The 19,683-nt window shown below is 36.5% G+C and overlaps 3 protein-coding genes across 6 annotated transcripts; 1 reads left to right on the top strand and 2 right to left on the bottom strand.

Annotated features, from left to right (window-relative positions):
* Positions 1–5,241: 5,241 nt before the first annotated feature.
* Positions 5,242–6,939, top strand: LOC149921856 (thioredoxin domain-containing protein). 2 transcript variants are annotated; one of them, XM_090162655.1, is made up of 8 exons: positions 5,242–5,347; positions 5,574–5,768; positions 5,837–5,975; positions 6,040–6,105; positions 6,165–6,260; positions 6,313–6,438; positions 6,707–6,743; positions 6,812–6,939. In XM_090162655.1, the coding sequence occupies exons 2-8, from the start codon at positions 5,750–5,752 to the stop codon at positions 6,911–6,913; spliced, it is 585 nt and encodes a 194-aa protein (XP_090018781.1). In that variant the 5' UTR covers positions 5,242–5,347; positions 5,574–5,749; the 3' UTR covers positions 6,914–6,939. The 2 variants fall into 2 exon arrangements, with proteins under 2 accessions (XP_090018781.1, XP_090018780.1); XM_090162654.1 differs by having other exon boundaries at positions 5,266–5,490.
* LOC149921855 (uncharacterized) lies at positions 6,937–11,439 on the bottom strand. Its single transcript, XM_090162653.1, has 7 exons — positions 11,127–11,439; positions 10,834–10,996; positions 10,382–10,560; positions 10,193–10,255; positions 9,884–10,058; positions 9,631–9,809; positions 6,937–9,565 (listed from the first exon to the last, which is right to left on the bottom strand). The coding sequence occupies exons 2-7, from the start codon at positions 10,994–10,996 to the stop codon at positions 7,421–7,423; spliced, it is 2,904 nt and encodes a 967-aa protein (XP_090018779.1). The 5' UTR covers positions 11,127–11,439; the 3' UTR covers positions 6,937–7,420.
* A 596-nt stretch (positions 11,440–12,035) lies between these two features.
* Positions 12,036–16,943, bottom strand: drn (zinc finger AN1-type doctor no). 3 transcript variants are annotated; one of them, XM_090162513.1, is made up of 6 exons: positions 16,553–16,943; positions 15,600–15,813; positions 14,433–14,654; positions 14,016–14,290; positions 12,942–13,113; positions 12,036–12,785 (listed from the first exon to the last, which is right to left on the bottom strand). In XM_090162513.1, the coding sequence occupies exons 3-6, from the start codon at positions 14,608–14,610 to the stop codon at positions 12,637–12,639; spliced, it is 774 nt and encodes a 257-aa protein (XP_090018639.1). In that variant the 5' UTR covers positions 14,611–14,654; positions 15,600–15,813; positions 16,553–16,943; the 3' UTR covers positions 12,036–12,636. The 3 variants fall into 3 exon arrangements, with proteins under 3 accessions (XP_090018639.1, XP_090018641.1, XP_090018640.1); XM_090162515.1 differs by lacking the exons at positions 15,600–15,813; positions 16,553–16,943 and adding an exon at positions 15,422–15,560; XM_090162514.1 differs by lacking the exons at positions 15,600–15,813; positions 16,553–16,943 and adding an exon at positions 15,389–15,408.
* Positions 16,944–19,683: the final 2,740 nt, after the last annotated feature.

Below are 19,683 nucleotides of genomic sequence, written 5' to 3'. Positions count from 1 at the left end.
GTTTTTGGCGCCGTTTTAAGGAGCCCAAAATCGCTAAGCCTTGGTTATATAAAAGTGTTGCGTACATGGTATCTTTTTCCCCGGGTGAAAAAAAAGATAGTTATCTCAAACACGCATTAGTGTATTAGTCTTAGAAGGCTCCACCGCCGGTGAGAAACATGATACGAAAAATAATGACAAAGGCCTAGCTACGAACGTGAGCCGGCGAAAACAAAGGGAACACTTAGAGGGATCAGTTTTGGGGGGCTTACTCACGGGCCACAGGGGCGAAAAGTTACGGCAAAGTTCGCGCGGGGTTATACCTAGGGTTAGCTATATGACGAATCGACCGTAACCCACCCAAAGGTCAAAAGAAATATAAACTAACGTGGACAGACCACGTTATTAAAGTAGCTTTGGAACGCCATTTTTTTAAAGATTTATCCCCTTATCCCATAAGAGTATAATTATATCTCACGTAAGAGTGTTAGTTTATTCCACTTGTTAATTTTTTACTCGGAGCCACACATTTTTGGTGAAATTATTAGGCCTCGTCACCATTATCAAAGATTATTTAAACCCCGTTCTCTAGATTCTGATTCTGCTTGACGGTTTGGTAACAAAGCGTTAACCCACTTAAAGCACGTGACCTCCCAAAATGTCTACCTCCATCGGTCGTTGTCATAGTTTTATAACGGCCAACTTTCCTTACGAGCCGTTGCTGAAACAGCAGCGCGTCATCAAAGTTGGCCGTCATGAGGATAATACAGCGACCGATGGAGGTCGACATTTGGAGGTTACGTACCGGAAGTGGTAAACGCTTCGTTAGAAAACTGTTCATCAGAAAGTTCTCAGATTTGGAAACTATGGTACGATGTTTATATTATCTTTTGTATTATGGTTATCGGTATGACGTCAATTCTACACAGTAATTCTTTCTAATAATCCCCCTTCAGTAATTATGATATAATGCTGGCGCCATCTACGGCAGTTTATCGAAAGCAGACTTTATATAAATTGGATATAAACGAGATAAAAGGAAACTACCTACCACCAAAAGTGACATATTTACCAAAAAGGCGACATAGTCTTTTATGTGGTCGATCTCGAGTCGAGCATTCATTAGGATGATAAAATACGCGAAAAAGTAGATTAGTCCATAATTAAAAGGGATAATATATCTAAATCCTAAACAAATTTGAAGAAATTAAAAAACTTACTAATAACTCGTACCGATAGGTCTTCGAGCGAATCTCGGATCAAATAGATCTTCGAGTAATAAACTACATAAAAACTAAATAAAATAGCCAGAAATTCCAACGGTAGACCGGTTTCGTTCTATTTGGAACTCATCAGTACCGTGCGGGAAATCTGGCACACCTTTAGCATACGAAAGTACAGGGATTGTCACACTTTTGGTAATTATGTCATTATAAAATTACACCTGATACTTCTTCTTGGTATTTGAACGACTAGATTAGCGTTCTATCCAATCAAGATAGGGGGCACTCGATGTGTCACAATGTTGAGTTTTGTCCTCAAAATATTGTGCCAACGTTTGCGGTTCACAACTTCACACAACATAATTCACTGAAAATTGGCCTTCGAAAGCTGTATAGTCTTTGATACTATTAATTCCTATTCACACCAGCCAACATTTTTGAAAAACATTGTGGGCCAAGGCTTATAGACTTTAAATTTAAATGTAATGATTATCATGTACATCCTTTTGATTGAAGAAATCTAAATGATAATATGAATATTAAATACCTTTATTAATTTAAATTGACATATTTTGTTGTAGTAGAGGTAGTTTTATAATAATTAATAAAAGTGTTATTTAGATATTAAAAGATAGAAAACTTAGTTACCTTTTGAATAAGCCACCCCTTTTGAGAATATTTTAGAAATTTGTTCCATTTATTTGGTTTTCTAACGCTGCGAAAACCGCTCCGTCGAATTTGGCCATATTTTGAAAGATTGGTGTAGTTTCACCAACGACGAACGGAATAAAATGTTTGAACTGCGCTGGAGTGCAGGGTTAATATCGGGTTGACGATACTTGATGCGTAAGGCTTGGTGCTGTCCTCTAGGTTGCGTTATAGATGGCCCATAGCTTTTTAGTACGGGTGCCCAAACTTAGTTTACTACATGATGTGCTGTTTCCTTGGATTCCGTTATGAGTGCGGATATACCTGCTAAGAATTTGATTCAACCTTTTTTCTTTTTCGTCATAAGTCCTACGTTATCGAAAAAGTATTAAAACCTAGGAGTCGTTTAGCGGATTGCATTAAGTATGATCCTACCATAATTTCGCCGGTTCACTTCAAAAATCTCAGAACCTTTTCGTGGCCTAGTCTGACAAGGAGACTACCCGAGGAGGTTATCACTGATTTTGTTGAAACTCGGGGGTTAGGTAGAACTTATAATAGCATGAAAATTGCCAAAGGGAAAAATTGCAATGGGCTATAGTTTTCCCATGGCAACCGAAAAGGTTTTTGATGAAACATTCTTATAATCCTTGTGCTATGGAAAAGATTACCATGGAAACCAAATCTCGTGAAGGCTAGGTACGAGCTAAACTACAGATTGTAGAAACGTGCTCTACTCCTCTAGCGATGCACGACAACACCAGTTTTCCACTATATTCAATGTCATGGTGCAATTTGTGCAGATTCTGCAACGTAGTGTTTCATTTCTCCAGTGTCACTGTGCAATTTGAACAGACTCTGCCAGATAGTTTCCCTCTCTCAAGTGTGATGGTGCAGTTTGAACAGATTTTGTAGAGTAGTTTTCCAATTTCTCCAATGTCACGGGGCAGTTTGAGCAGATTCTGAAACTTCAGATTTCATAAATAAATCAAATAAATAAACTATAAGTACTCTGCTTCTGTTCTGTTGAAATGATGACAATGATTCTAATGTAATAAAATCAAAAGGCAATATAACTTCGGACATGGACTTTTGAATAAAACATTAATAATTGGCTATCGATGGATCTCAAAATTCAAGAGAACAAAAGTGGTTTGGGTAAAACTAAACGGCTCAAGTTTTCATAGTGACAATGGAGAGGGTTTTTATTTTATTGTACAAAGTGCACACTTTTTGTAACAAGGTGGAAGGGAAATTCGGTGCAATCTAGTTCAAAGAAAGTTTGCCGTACGCAGTTTGAGCAGGTTCTGCCACGTAGTTTTCCCCAAGCCTTTCATTTTGCTCATAAAAATAAGATTAAATGTTAGGGTATAAAAGCAAAAGAATAAGCCTGCTAGACCTCATTGTAAGGGTAGTGTCGTGCGCGAAAACGTCTTTTTGAAATCGGTTAACTATAATAGGTCTTTCTATAAAATAACATTGGTCTTCTTGTTTTGATGTTGCTGATGACGTTTTACTACGAAAAGCCCTGGACTAAAGAGTAAATTTGACGAGAGACCCTGTTTATAAGCATAAACTGAACTGAACTTCTACGTATTTTGTGACGAATGTGCTACATAAAAACCAGTTAAAGTCATAAGAACGTTTTTTCTTAAATAAACTTATAAAATATAAGTAAATGATGCAAACACTATATTAAAATGCTAGTATCATTAGTTATAAAGTCAAATTCACGAATAACGATGAGGATCCTACTAGCGACGAGCCGGTGATGTTTTTGCTTCCCCCACTCGTGCCGGAGAAAAATATGACCAAAATGCCCGAAGGTCGTCTCAAAAAATTCATTATACCTAAGAATAAATAAATATATACTTGGTTATACCTAATATCTTGCTGTAAAATCGACACAACCCGTGTAGTTATTCTAGAAATAGTTCTTAGTTTTACTTTAACACGCGGAAGATAGCGAAATGACACACACAATGTGGAATCATTTTGGAGTTTATCAACATCACCATGGACTAATTAATGTGTATACATTAAAGGGGAACGGACAAGCTTTTCCAAATATATATATTTCCTTATTTGCATGTTAAAAGATCAACAAGACGTTCAATATACTTACACGTACCTTATTTTGTCTTGAAAAATAGTTTTTGGCTTAAAAAGTTGAAACGCAAAATAACGCCCAGTATGGGTTTGAATTTTCGTCGCCATCTTAAGGTGAATCGCCAGCGACAGCAGCACCTTAGTGAGCGATTTGCGAACTATCCCAACTTTTAAAATCGCGCAACTTAGGCTTAGGTCTCGTAAAAATGGAACGCGTCGCGCGTGCAAAACAAATCTTTCGCGTCTTCAGCAGCGCGCGCTTTTATGTTGTTTTACTATCTCACCGATTTCTCACTAGGTGTCGCAGCGGACGCGCGCTTTTCAATTTCCCGAAATTTCTTTATTTTATTAAAAATTAACAACTTAATATTTTTTATTCGGTTTTCGCCATAAACTTTAGTTTTTAACGGGCTATAGGGCTATATAACTGGCTAAAGCTTGACCGTTCCCCTTTAATTAGTCCATGACATCATCCTAAATTTTACAATTATGAATGGATTATTTTAATTTGATTTGATAGGAAAAATAAATTAAATTTCAGGATTGTGGATTTGCTAATCCTTCTTACAAAAGTCTATAATATTGTTCCATAAGTTTGTCACTTTGGGGAAAATTTTACTGAGAGCTAATAACGAAGTGACGTCATCACAAGAAGAACATCTCCCCCTAGCGAGGCGCAGTCAAAGGCTACGTGTGACGCGTTAGCGAGCGGACGCAAATCTGCGCCGAAGCCCGTAATGCAGTCTGTCTTCTGAATAGCTCTCAGTAAAACTTTTGCAAGTGAAGAATAGAAAATGTTTAACTTAAGTAAGTTAATATATACTTATGCTTCTACTAATAAGTCCACGTGGCTGAGAATGGTGGTAGTAAAAAATACATGTGAAAATCTACAAGACAGTGTCAAACTTATTTAACTTATGTTACTTATGGTGTATATTTTAACAATAACATGGCTTCATGTTAGGTCGGTTTAACTCCACGATTTATTCACTCGTTGCTAAACGTCAACGATCTTACTCGATCTAACCTAGAACCATATAATTTACATAAAGGGGCGTTTGGTTTACTCTGGCTTAGTTAACGCTGTTTAGGTATGTTCCGATTATTCTGGTATTTTGTCACTCCCATTGTATACCTGAAATTACGATCGTTCAGCCAATCCATGGTTCAGCTCACTAATAATTTATTTTCGATAACTGGTACAGACCCGCCATCTATTTAGCTACACGGTAAACCTTTAGTTGTTCAATTTTGTACCTACAGATGGCGAATATGTTTTCTACAAACGTGGAAATGAAATCTGCTCTGGACTTTACGGTTCCCATGACTTCTGACGTGATGACGTTTAGTCTGAGTTGCTATAGGTCGTTCACCATGAAATTAGAAAAGTTAACGAAATTTTCCTTACTTTTTGGCATATTTTGCATAAGCTCTTTAAATATATTTACATATTGTGCCGAAGTTGAGAAAGATGACATTAAACAATTTAAAGAGTTGCTTACAACAGAAAAATACTTTGCTGTATTGTTTAGTAAGAAGGGGAACATAACACAATAACAATATGTTGTCATTAGAACACGTGAGCCTGCAATTAAAAATTTAAAACTTTTACAGCGAAAAAGTGCTGCGACTGCCTTGACTGTGTGGAAGCAGAAGCTTTACTTGGCGCTATCCACCTCGAAGTGTTAGAGCGCTCAAATACAGCAATTGCGAGGCTAGCAAATCAGGATAAAGTTGCTAAAGAATATGGTGTAAAAGATTATCCAACTCTAGTTTTCATTAGAGAACAAATGCCAATTATTTTTGATGGTAATATGAATTTTTAATTCTTCTTAAAGTGTTCCTTCAAAGAATGAAACTACCTTCTTCATTTTTAGGCAGAATAGAGAAAGAGGAAGTAATAGATTGGCTAATCAGAAGCCGAGATTTGGCATTGCAAAAACTAAATGATGATACTTTCGAACATTTAACCCAAGCTTCTACCGGAGCTACAACTGGGGACTGGCTTGTTTCATTGTAAATTCTATTTTATTTTTCAAGCTTATAACTACTTCAATCTAAACATTTCACATTTCAACAGTTACGATAATTCATGTGCAATTCCAAATACAACTATGTTTGCCATTTTAGACACAATAGCTTTAAAGTATGTGTTGTAAATTTTAAATTTAAATAATTCAAATAATTAAAAGATTTAATTTTAAGGGCAAAAGGCAAAAAGAATATAGCCATAGTAAATGTAGAGGAATCTAAGGGTTTAAAAGAACGATTTAACATACAATCTTGTCCGTCAATATATTAGTAAGTAACACTAACTGTTATTAACCTACTTAAAAATTAATACTTCATATAGTTTCAGGTCGGGTAAAATGTTCAAATATGATTTGCCAACATTTACAATTTCATCATTAACATCATTTATGGATGGTTTTTACAAAAACTCAAAAGGGCTGGTAGTTCCAAAAATTATAACTCCTTTGTAAGTTATGAGAATTATAATTTTGGTAGCAGAAGGTAGTTACATTTATAAAGTAGTAGCAAACAACCTTAAGCGTAGTTTAAAATTATAATGTAGTAGAGCGTGAATGCAAATTGGAACGCAGTAGCAGAGCCAGAGCGTGAATGCAATAGTACAGTGTCAATGCAAATGGGAGTGTGGTTGGTAAATTAGAAACTGGTAGAAGAGAGTGGTTGCAATTAGAATGCCTAAGCAGATTATTAATTTAAATACAATTCTAATTTTACAGTGATAAATTAGTTGAAACGGCAGCAATCTATATAAAAGTAATTGATACATTTAAATTTGTGTGGGTTAATGATAGAAAATGAATAATTTTAATACAATTTTATAGGAAAATAAAGAATTATCAGCAGCAGCTGGAATATTTGTCATAATTTTAGCAGTAATTGTATTGTGGCTATCGCGTGAAACGCCCAAAGAAAAATCGCAATAAAAATGCTGACATTTCTTTTCTATTTACTTTTTGTATTGTAAACATTCTATTTATTTTTATTCTTATGTACAAGTTTCTTTTACACTTAATGTAAGCTATAAAACGCAAAACACCACCAGACAAGTTTAACATTCAATCAAAAGAAATTATCGGAGGTTATTCTTATATATTATTAACATTTCATCACACACATAACCACCAATTTACATTACTCGGTGATAGGGATCACAAAAACGTTTTAGATTCGCCAAAAAAATTTAGATCTTTTTAGTATATTGCAAAAAAATTCTTAAACATTAATTAAAAATTATTTGAAATAAAAAAATGTTTAACTCAAGGTTGGAATTAAGCTTTGCGTTCAAGTGTTAAATAATATGGGATCTACTCTAAAAGCAAACTTTAAGTACGCGAGATAATGGGTAAAAATAATATGTAAAAAAATACATACCTATTTTAATCTATCTACTGCACATCCAAAATTGTAAAAAAACCTGTTCAAGTAAAAATTCACACATTTATACTTTTGATAGTAATCACAAAGTCATTTTTGGCTCCAGAAGGCAATGAGTCCGATAAAGACTCCGAAGCTGTCGACGAAGATCCACCGTCTCGCGTGGAACTTTCTCGTCTGCGATTAAACTTCCTAAAATAACGGCGATCACCATGAATATTTCCTCGATTTCTTCTTGCAAATTCTGCCCTGTCAATACAGTTCTGACAGACGCAACTCTGTCGTCTTAAAGGTGGAGTTGGTGCAACTGGAGTTTCCGGGTACTCCAGTGAATTATCATTGTCTCTAACATTATCTTCCTTTTTAGGACTAGCTATTTTATTTACGTACGTTTCAGGTTCATTATCATCGGGTAATGATTTAACGGATAAAATGTCACACTCAGGACTGGCAACGAGTATGGGTGCACTGTCTTCTTCAAGTTCAAAGTCTGCAAAATCTTGCGAGGTCGATGTGTTTCCACTACTGGGAATTCTTCTTATTCTTCTAATAGCTGGTGAGTTTGGAACGCTTAGATTCGGCATAGATTGCGCATACATCATATCGGAAAGGGTCAAATTTTCTGTCACGGGTGTTGATGGACTGGTAGCAATAACCACACTTGATCTGAAATCTGAGGGCAACTCCAAAATAGTGGCTGGAAACCCTAAAGAACTTTGTTGAAAATCGGTAGCTTCACCTGAATTAACCTTGCTGTATTCACCTTGAGATTCACTTTTGATATCAGAGAGGGTTCTGGTAGGAGAGTCTTGTGTTAAAACCATTTTTGTATTGTTAACGCAAGGAAGATTTTCAATAGAGCAGTCCAAAATTTCTTTCAGTTCAAAACAAGCGTCAATAACGGAAAGTCTGTTATGACCTCTTCTATCTTGCTTCAAAGTGCTCAATCTTCGTGAAAGAGAAAGGGGAATGTTAGACAATGACTTGAATGGATTAGGCTCCCTTTTCTTGGAGCTCCTTGCTGGTAGAGTGTTAAAGATGACTTCTTGTTTATTGAATAAATATGGGACATGAACTTCCACAACACACCTTTCTTCATTACCATTTTCTTCTCCAACTAAAATGGTGTTGGTACCATGGTGAACTTCCCCGTAATTGTTTTGGAGGTTAGGATAGTGTCCACTGATTGTTAATCTGATGCTTTCAGCAGTAAAATCATGACACATAAGCCTCCGCTGGGATATTGGAGTGCTTTTCTCAGAATGAGCCGATCCCGATGAATAGATATCAGTATCCCTTGGAGGAACAGGAGGGGGTAAAGACCCAGAGTCGCCAAGACGCAGGTTCATGCAAGGCTCAATTCCTACATTGTTACTTGAACGATGGTTTTCAACTGCCAAACTTTCTACAGATGGAGGATGAGAATAAGGTGGAGGGGGTCCCCACATGTAACGAGGTAGCTCGTATCCCAAAAAGAAATTCGAAGCCTCATTCGATCCCATTTGTTGACCCATGCATCTGCTTGAAGGACCAGCGTTAAGATGTAAATGGTGAAACACTCCATCATTAGACCTAGTACGCCTATGCCAATGTTGAGGATGCCTTCGGTATCCCCCAGGGCCACCTCCTCCTCGGGACCTCATGCCAAATCTAATTGGCCCTCCACCACCATTATTTCTTGGATTTCTGAATACATGTAGGCATTCGTTTTGGAAAGGTGAGGATGTTGATGATTCAGGGTCAGTTAAAGGTCCATTTGGTTCTCTGGGAGACATTGGGAGGGTAGAGTTTGCAATTAGGTGGTTCCAGCCCTCACGACCCATAATTCGATTGATGATACTTTCTCGTCTTGAGGAAGAATTAGGTGTTGGTTGTCTCGGTCCACTCGGAACTCTGTGGTTGGAGTTATTACCACTGTGCCAGGGCCAAGGCAACCAGTTCCACCCAGAAGAACGTTGAACGCCCGCTGCGATTCCTTGTGGTGGTCCAGTGTCTGGTCTTTCCGCAATCGACGAAGAAAATTCCATGGTTGATGTAGGTGATAAATCTTCATTATCCATATTTGGAGACAGTGGTCTTTGCAGATTTAATAAACGGTAGTCTAACATATCCCAAAACTGCCAAGGGTAGAATTCTTCGCAACAGCTACAATACCCATGATTTGGATAGCGACGGTATAAAAATCTTCTCCTAAGTTCCAACTAGTGTGCAAAAAAGATTTTTGAGTTAAGAATGAAATTAAACTCTCAGAAACAAAGGAACGTACTTGTTCCCAATATGTTTTCTTCTTTTCATGAGTTAAAAGTTGGTAAACCAACATTGAGGAAAATATACAGGCAAGAATACCAATGACGGACAACCCAAAAAGTGTTCGCAGGCATGCGAATAGACTACCATGAACAACTTCACAGTTTGGCGTATTATTAAAAATAAATCGATGAGTACCTAGTAAAACAAGTAAATGTCAGTATTGGGGGTTTCATTTTATTTCAGACAAATTATATTTCATTCAAACATACCATCTTGAGCATTAGGATCAGCAATGGCTGATACACAAACGCATGTCTTAACTTTTGGTGTATAAATGCATTCATGGAGCATCTGAAGACGGTTCATATGAACAACTGTCGTAGTTACAGTAATGACAACGCATAACAGTGCGCTTATCAAACAGAAACCACCGGCTAGTTTTATCTGTAAAGCAATTGAACATAGATAAATAATAATTAAACGGAATTTCGTTCGCTGAAAAGATAGACCCTTAACCCAATTTCTTGGAATGCTGTAATTAAAAATGTCTAAACACAAATAAAAATGTAAAATCTTACAAGATACGTGTAACGATTTCTTCGTTTGGCAAAACACATTACAGTGAGACCCGTTATGATTAGCTGCATTGAAAAAACACAAAATATTAATTCAAAAAGGGTTAAAATTAGTTTCAAGGGAAAGTTCGATTAGTTAACATTTTAGGTTTCAAGTTGAGGGTTTAACAACATAAAAAAAAATATTCTTACCACCACAGCTGGGATGTATGTGGGAATGGTTTCAAAGAATTGAAGCGAAGTTGTGTAGGATCGTAAAATGAAATATATTATTATAAAAATTATTCCAAGCAAAACCGATAACCCTCCACAAAGGAAGCACAAAATAACATATTTCCTCATCCACGCTTTCCACCATGGGAGCCGTGACTCTATAAAGTAAGAAAAATTTAAATAAGGAATGATAAATTTGATTTTGTTACATTCAAGGGGAATTTGTGGCTTGTGTTAACAATTGATGTCTAAAGTTAGAAATCAGAAATTTCAACTCAAAAACTAACTAACACCGACACTCTCACTGTAAAATTGATGTAATAAGTAGAATGGAGACCAATAAAATACATAGTTCAAGCATCTACAGCAAGCATAATGACATAACTTTGTAAGGTTTGATGCTAGCCAATCATTTTCATTCTCAAACTTACCACTTTGAAGACCACCACCACTCCTGGGTGGACCATGGCCCCGCTGTCCACCAAGTAATCCTAAGCCAAGAGGCATTTGAGGTACACTTGATTGATGGGGAGGTAGTCCATTAGGAGGTCCAGGAAATAAAGGCCGTCTTCTGGGAGGTAAACACGTTTCCATCTATAATATAGTGAAAGCAAAATTAAGAAAAAAATACAAATCCAGTATATTTTGTAGACAGAAAATAAAACTTAGTGGACAAAATAATAACAATTTGTAGTAATTTAATAATTCAAATGATCAAACATACCGCATTATGTGAAAATTGTTAAATTAGGTCACCACAGTCAAGCATTTTTGCAAAAACTAGGCCTTTCAGATCTAGAACTGTATCATATTGTGAACCAAGTCCCATAGGCCAAGGCTTATGTAGAACGTACATGTAGAATTTATAGTATTATTGGTAAGTTATAATATTTTCCCAACATACCAAGAAAATCACTAATATATTAATCTTGCTATCGATAGAAATTAATGCATCTTCATGATATTTTATTTAAAAAAATACGGCATTTGAAATGACACAGTTGTCAAAGGTCTGCACTCACAGCAGCTTCCGCCATTTTTAAATTGATTTAGTGAAATGAATAGATGGCGCTACGAGCCCATTAGCAAACAAATAAATAAACTAGCCCGAAACCCACACTATTTAGTCAAAATTCTAGGAACCTTGCGAAGCCCACTACCAACATGCAATTCCACCAAAAATGTCGCTCGATATTGGCTATAAATTGCTTGATGCCAGGGGCAGGCCAAAGCTAGATACTCTCTTCCAATGCGAACTAGATTATGTAAAACACCTTTGAACGAAAAGCCATTCTACTTATTAGTAAAACAAACAATATTACTTTATGTCAATGCAAACCTTTTTATTTTACAACAAGAAATGTACAGTCATGCATTAGTCTTTCTATCCACAGAAGATAGGCAGATTTTCTTTAAAAAAACTTTTGAAATAACGTTAAATCAATAGCTATAATATAATAAAGTATTGCAATGTTCTTTCATGTAGTATTATCATTAGAAATGTCAAATATAAAATTTATTTTTTTAAGAGGTCAGTTTTCTTCAAATTCACCCAAAATTTTTCCACAAGTGATTGAGAACAAAGTGGGAAGTGGTTTTTTTAAAGGCTTGGAAATTGAACTGAGGCAAAACATTTTTATCTTTAAATCTTTATTAAACGCCTAAATTTTGCAGATGTGCATAGTTACGTCAAATTAATAAGACAAAAAAAAATACATTAACCTGAAGACACTATCTTCCGCATAAATTTAATTATAAGCCTATATCCTGTATATTTTAGAGCTAAATTCTAATGATATGAACGAAAAAAATGGAAGTACAATCTGTAAATAAAAACTCTCGCAAGGCTACTTGCCGAGAATATAGTTCATGAATTAGGTATTGCAAATTTATTTTCCATTAAATTTTTTTTCACTTTCAAACGTAGTTTTAGCGTCTTTGTTTTCCAAGATATATATGGGTAGTTTTTGAAACGAATGGGCATACTGGGATTAAAGGATTTAAAATGGGAGGGAATTTTTTTAAATTTAGGTGAAATAGTTTTTTCCCTCAAACACCAAAAACAAATTTTGATAAATCGACGCCCTTACCAAATAAACAACCAGAGCAGACAAAAAGGAATTTCTTGAACAGTTTTTTCCCCTAAAATTTTTAGCACTGTCTCTGGTGGATTTTTTTTTTTCATTTTCTCTTATTTTTTATATATAAACTACAATTAAGGAGGCTAAACCATCTCATATTTTCTGAATCTTTTCACCAACCACGAGAGGATTATTTTTTCGGATTTCTTGAGCACCCAGTTCTTTGTAATCAAACGTGCAGTTATGTTCATTAGAGTATCTGTGAATGCTGCAAAACAAACCCCCGCAGCGACACTCGAAACCTGTATAAATAGTGTAATATTATTAAAACATGTTTGTGACATTGTGGTAGGCCTAACTAAGTGCGTACGAAAAAAAAAACAACAGTGAATGGCTGAAAATCTGAAGAACAAAGATTAATTAAGAAAGACTGCTTGATAAAAAATACAAATACTAACCTGTTAATCCAACCTTTTTGCGACAGACTAAACACCGATTCTTTTTCTTTTGCTTCTGGTCTTTCTGTTGCGTATCATCCGTCTGATCATTAGGATTCGGTGAAGTGGCCGCATTATCATTCGCAGAGTTCCCAGAAACTCCTTCGTTTGTACTGTCTTGGCTAGTGCAACCCTTTTAAAAGAAATGAATAATTGGATCATTTACATTAATTCAGAAAGATATTTACTAAGGGCAATGAGTTAAATATTAGTGGGGATTATGACAATGACGATCAGAAGAGAGGAGTGGGGGGAGGTAGATATGAATAAGGGTTAAATGAGAGAGGCGATCAGTTCAATAACGTCAAAAGTGAGAGGAATTTAATTGTTTATAGATCGAGAAAGAGACAAGGGTTGCCACAGTCTTTTCACAATCAAGTTCACTGACTTTTCTAGGTTTTCCCTGACCATCTCTGGAGATTTTCCCAGACTTATTGTGTCAAGATTTTATATTTTTTAACCCATATTTTAGTAAAAGTTTCCTATTTGCTACCGAAATTAAATTCCCTGACATTTCCCTGATTTTAGACTTTTTTAAAATTCCCAGATTTTTAGACTATTTTTTAAAATTCCCAGATTTTTAGACTATTTTTTAAAATTCCCAGATTTTTAGACTATTTTTTAAAATTACCAGATTTTTAGACTATTTTTTAAAATTACCAGATTTTTAGACTATTTTTTAAAATTCCCCAACATTCAATTTCCATGACTATTCCAGGAATACGTTTTACTAGGTACTGTAAATTCAGCAAGGGAAAAATTGGGGTTATTTAAGTTATAACAGATAAAATGAGGGAAAACTCAACTTCCGAAAGGGATAAAATAAAGGAGGGCTTAGTTCAATAAGGTCTATAATAGTTCTAGTTCTTCTAAATTTTATCCCTTTAAATGTTGGGCTTTTTAGAATATTAGCATTGATTTACAGTTATTTTTTGCTAGTGAGGATAACAAGGCAATTTCAATTCATTATCGAAGTATTACCTCCAATTTGAAGGTCTTTATTTAACACCTCAACTAAATAGCTTCAATATTTACCTCCACTTTTGCTGTTTCTGGACTCTGAATAGCTACAGCGGCAGGGACTGTAGGTGAGGCTGTAGTTAAGGCGCTCTCGGCAGGTGAAGACGCTAGGCTGGATGACGAAGAGGCTACAGCGGCAGAGGTACCCGTTGAGGCTGCCAAGGATGTTTCACTCATTGATCCACTGGAGGTTGTAGCTACCCGAAAGGATCCAATATCGGCGAGTTTTTCATTCCATCCAAAACTTTCAGCAGGATGGCTAGTAGCGGATGCCGGCTCCTCTTTAGGTCCTTCAAACATGGATTCGTATGAATAAGTTTAAAACCTCATCCATTTTTATCTTGGCTCAAAATATAAAATGCGGCTTGAGCGTTAAAGATTTATTGCAAGCAAATTTGGAGGAGGGGGCAGGAAGTGTAGTGAAAATCTTACTACTGGGACTGCTACTTCTGCCAGCTAATGATGCGTTGGGTGCAGATTGTTTTCGTTTCAGAGCATCTTTGTAGCATTTTGAGCATAAGCCATCGGTGGCAGGACTACCGTAAAACCCACAGCCAGAGCGACACAAGGCACCAGCACTCTGTGACATCTGATTAGTGTCTCGCTCCATTTAAATATTTCAATTACGAAGCTTGTGTCTTAAAATTTAAAGGCCTGAAAGTAAAAAAGACAAGACACATTCCATAAAAAAAACTATTTTTAAAATTTAATAAAAATCCCTAGAGATAAGAGTCAGCATTTACAAAGCCAACTAAATTTTACCAAAAAAGGCTTTGCTAAACAAAAGAGACTATAATTAGGCTTAGATCTACAAATGATATTGTGAATCAAACCAATTAAAGTTTTTAAATTTAAGCAAAACATTTCAAGGAAAATGGCTTAGGCCTATACGTTTACAAATGAAAGAAGCATGCATGAAAAAATTTAGATCAAAGCTTGGCTGCAGAAGGAAACCTGATTTCAATAAAATTGCATAGCAATATACATACAATTTTATAGTTGATAGATAAGCCAACAAACAAGCTATATAACATCTTTGTGGAAAATAGGGTTAATTTACATTAATATTTTTCGTTAATAGCCAGAAGAATGAATAAATAAGGGTACATTATATTAATTTCTACAATAATTTCACACATAATATACTCTTAGTAACTAGAAATCAAGATTACAAAACTAGCCTTGGCGAAGACGGAAGGAATTTTACAACAATTTGTAGGCCTAACTTGTACGCCTGCCAGGGCTTGAAGGTCCAAAAATTCATACAAACTAGAAGCCAAAGATACGCCTAGGCTTAATCCCAATACAAAGTGGAGATTTAGGCCTATCCTAGCACTATTCCACTTTCAAAAGTTTAACTTGAATTTAACAAAGGTGAATTTAATGACCTTGATTATGGTAAGTAATTTACAAAAGCATACTCCTTAGGGCTGAATTCTGTGGCCAGCTTGCGAACAAGACAAGATGGCGTCTTTCCCCCACCTTTAACAACTTACGAACTATTTCCTAATTTCACAATCCGATTCCACAAATAATACGCGATTAATTATACGCAGTTTAGATTCCCGAAATACTTAAACAGTAATTTAAAAATCTAACCTCAAATGGCCCGAAGAACAAAGCACCTCCTAAGGATCCTCTGCCCCGATCCGACTCGAAATGATGATTAACGTCGTCACTCACTCACGTCACTCAGTTACTGTCACGTGACTTTAACGCAATCGCTGATTGGAAAAGCGAACGATTTCATAGAAGCACACTGATAGAAAGGATTGTGACCTCGGTAGTACCGCCTGCAGTTGCACTAAGGATGCTGTAAAAAAATCATCACCCAAAGTTTTTAAATGGTCAATAGATAATTGTTGATCGTAGAAATCCGAAAACACAAAGTCAGGCTGTGAGCTAGAAAATTTCTACATATTTCTATAACCTAAAAAAAAACACGTAAATAAACGTATAAACTCTCCTAGGGTACGTTCAGCAGAGCTCATCGGACTCACCGATTACTAATCGGTGACCTCGGTTTCCTACTGTACGCTTTTTCGAGTTTCCGGTTTTAACGTCACGATGCTCATCGGTTACTCACCGAAGTCATCGGCTGGAAGAGTCGGTTTTTCCGATGACTGACGTCCTTACTGACGTAAAACTACTATAAAAGCTACGCCATTTTAAAAAACACCGATGACTGAATAAAAGCGTTCAGAAACTTACAACGTCATTATGACGAAAAAGCTCATCGGTGGAAAATATCAAATCCATCGGGTTTTTTCCCGTTGACTGCTGCTGAACGTAGCCATTCTATGCTATCTAAACAATCGTGCTATAACGCGTTATTCAAAGAGGGATTAGATAAAATTTTAAATGAGATGAGAAACGCCAGTGACTTCATCTCATAAAATACCAGTGACGCACGTAAGTTTGTAAGATAGGATAGATTTACCAGGAAAAACACTGATTCATAACTCTTTACATTAAACCAAATATCTCATTACGTATTACGCAATAACTAAACATTAACCGTTAAATTTATTAAAGGATATAAAATTACTCACCCACATTACACCTTTCTTCGGCAATAGTGAATAAGAAACCAAAGTGAAACACCGTTTGAGAAGCGTGCAAACCAGGACGGAATAACTTTGACTGACTTTAATTTCGCTAGTGCCAGGACTTGGGCCTACGAAGTTGCCGTATAATGACAGTATCGCGTTTGACTAGCTGAATTAAAACCGCGGGGGTAAAAAACATAAACGGCGCGTTGGGGCGTCGGACACCTCCACTGAACGAACGGTTTCCGAACTCTTCCAGCTGGCGAGAGATCGAGATGGCAAGTAACTTTACTGGTGACGTCACGATATCACGTGACGACATTTAAAAAAAGGAAAATCCTCGCGCTCAACGAAGGCCACGTGTGTGTGGATGTAATGTTTTTTAACTAGCTAAACTATGGTGGATTTGAAACGATGGTGAAAAGACCCCCACAGTGTCCTTGCGACGACAACCGATGAATTTTCAAAGGTTATTTTTTTTTTAAAAAAGGCGACAATCACTTGGCAAGCGAAAATTTATTCAGCTTTATCACCGAAATGTCACAATAATTATATATTTTTCGAGTGACGCCACAAAACGTAGATTATATTTACTAAGCTTCCATCCCAGCTTACGCAACTTTTCGGGTTTCTAAAATAATAACACGCTGAAGGCAGAAATTTTCTAAAGAAAGAGTCTTTGATTCGATTGCGGCGTTCTTCTCCTTGCCGCGTCCTCGCCAGAGACAGAAGAGCAGAAAGAAATTGGCAGAGCTGCCAGGGAAAAGTGAAATCCCTCTCAGCCCAAGTGGGAATGAAAATAGCCCAAAATGTCGTTTGAAATTGTATTTCTAAGAATTGCATAAATTATCTCCCATATCTTTAAAGTGAGTAGTGTTTTCATATATGTGGTGAATGATGAATCGCATTTTTGCCACTTGTAACCCCAGCTAGGAGCAACCAACACAGCACCCCACCCAAGGAGAAAGCAACCAGTCAAAAGTCATGGGGTACATTTTTCATTGACTAGACGCTTTAGCAGCCGTCGTAAGGGGAAAAATCGGAAATTGTCTTCCCCCCGCCGTAAAACGTTCAGCGTTAAGGTTCGTCCAAGGAAATTTGTACACAACACTGCCTTAGTGTGTTTAAAGGCTAGCTGCGTTCTCCTTGTGTTTGTTGCTCCTAGACACCAGTTAGTGCTGATTAGCGCAAGTTATGTTAAAAACAAGTCATAGCACCAGTAAGCCGTCAAATTTTCAATGCTTTGTATACTCCCTTTAATTACCAACTAAATAAGTTTATGATTATTAACAATAACAAAGATTTGAAACTTTCTTTTATTTTTAGAATATTAGAAACAATTACTGTACTGTTACAGTGTTAAAAAGATATTCATTATCGAAGTTAGTAATCTTTGTAATCATACAAACCCAAGGAACGACCTGCCGCCCAAACATTTTCAAAAAAGAAGCCAAATCGGGCGGGAAAAGCGCCCAACTGGCAACTCGTGAAATTGGTATTTTGCCCACACCGGTTGAAAGTTGTATGGCCTCTCGGAAAGTTAACCCACTCCTCTTGCGCTTGGAGTCCCTAGGACGACGCTGATATAAAAAAATTACTCTCAAGACGGAGAGAAGATCTCAACTGCGAAGCGAAGCAAAATCATCTCCATCTCTCGGCAGCATCTTACGTGGAAAGATTGCCAGAGTTCGTCGTAACTCAATGTCTCAAGTTCCTGCACCCCTGTTTTAGATCATTCGAAATCCCATCACCCCAAAGCGAAGAATTAAGCGAAATTTTCAGAGAACGTCGCTATTAACATGAGTTTATAATTATCTTACAAAAGTAAGTGTGCCAGGTCAGGCCCGTATATGGGGGGGGGGGGCGGGGGGGGGGGGCAGGGGATGCTCAGCGCCCAAAATGAATACTAGCGCATCCCAAAAAAATATCGATATGTTCTATAATCAAAAAGGAGAGCTACATTACAATTTAATTTCAGTAAATATTTAAAACGTTTTTACTATTGTTTGGAAAATTTTGTTTTCGCGATTTTTACTGCACCAAAAGTTTAAATATTTGAATTGAAGATATACCGAACTAGTCAATCAAAAGTGTTTTGCAACATTGCCTTGGTACCTTTTGAGCTACACCCAGGATACACGAAATAAAGAAAAGTGATTGGACTATACTATACTACAACAACGGTAAAACGTTCATTGGACTGCAGTTCATGCTTGTTATTTCATCTACTATTTTTAATAAAATATTCTGTTTTCAACGAAGTCGAAATTCATAATTAAAAAATAAAAATAAAGACAAATTCGGTATATTTACTAATTTCAGGAGTGGGAGTTAAAAATTACGATTTTTAGTATCCAGGTATTGGCGCCCACCAAAATAAAATTTGAGCGCCCCCGAGGGTTGACGGCTGGTTACGGGCCTGGTTCCAGATAGCTGAAATATTTACCGATAGCGTAAATAACATAATGGTCATTCTAGAAATTGCTCTCGGTAAAAAATTTACACAAATAACTGACATACTTATGTGAAACATAAATCTATGCCCCAACGCAAGAAATTTAGTGAAATTTACAATAAACATCGATTTAAATTGACCCCAATTTCAGTTATTATCGCGTTTGTTATCGTATCAAATAGATTACTTTCTCCTAGCCTCGTAAAACGTAAACTTTATCAACGGAGGATGCGCTATCTAGTTGAATATGTTTTTCAACAATGCCAATATTGGTTCCTCATCAACGGGAAGGCATCTAAAGGACACGTGTTTTGTGATAATAAGTATGTTCAAATTGCGTAGAGTCCTATATTAAAACCGGGACAAAAGATCAATTTTATTTCTAGACCTAAATTTGCCCTAGACGTAAGTTTCTTAAACGACTTCGGCGAGTCGCTTCCGCAATGACGCAAAAACGAAAACCAACGTCACTTCGTCATTGATGAAAAGATTCTCTCCCTTCGCCTTTGCCAAAATCAGCAGGCGTAAATTACGACCTTGCCTATTGGAACTTACAAACACACGTTGTTTGGTATCTACATTCCATAATGTTATGTACGCTTTACCAAATGACTGTTAACACATGGCCAAGTAGCTGGTGTAGGAATGGTTATGAAGTTATTTTATGACTCAAAAAGTC

Source organism: Leiobunum rupestre, chromosome 11 (assembly GCF_980474605.1).
Source record: "Leiobunum rupestre chromosome 11, qqLeiRupe1.1.hap1, whole genome shotgun sequence".
Taxonomy (NCBI): domain Eukaryota; kingdom Metazoa; phylum Arthropoda; class Arachnida; order Opiliones; family Sclerosomatidae; genus Leiobunum; species Leiobunum rupestre.
Note: the sequence above shows the minus strand (reverse complement) of the source record. Positions and strands in the feature narration are given on the sequence as shown.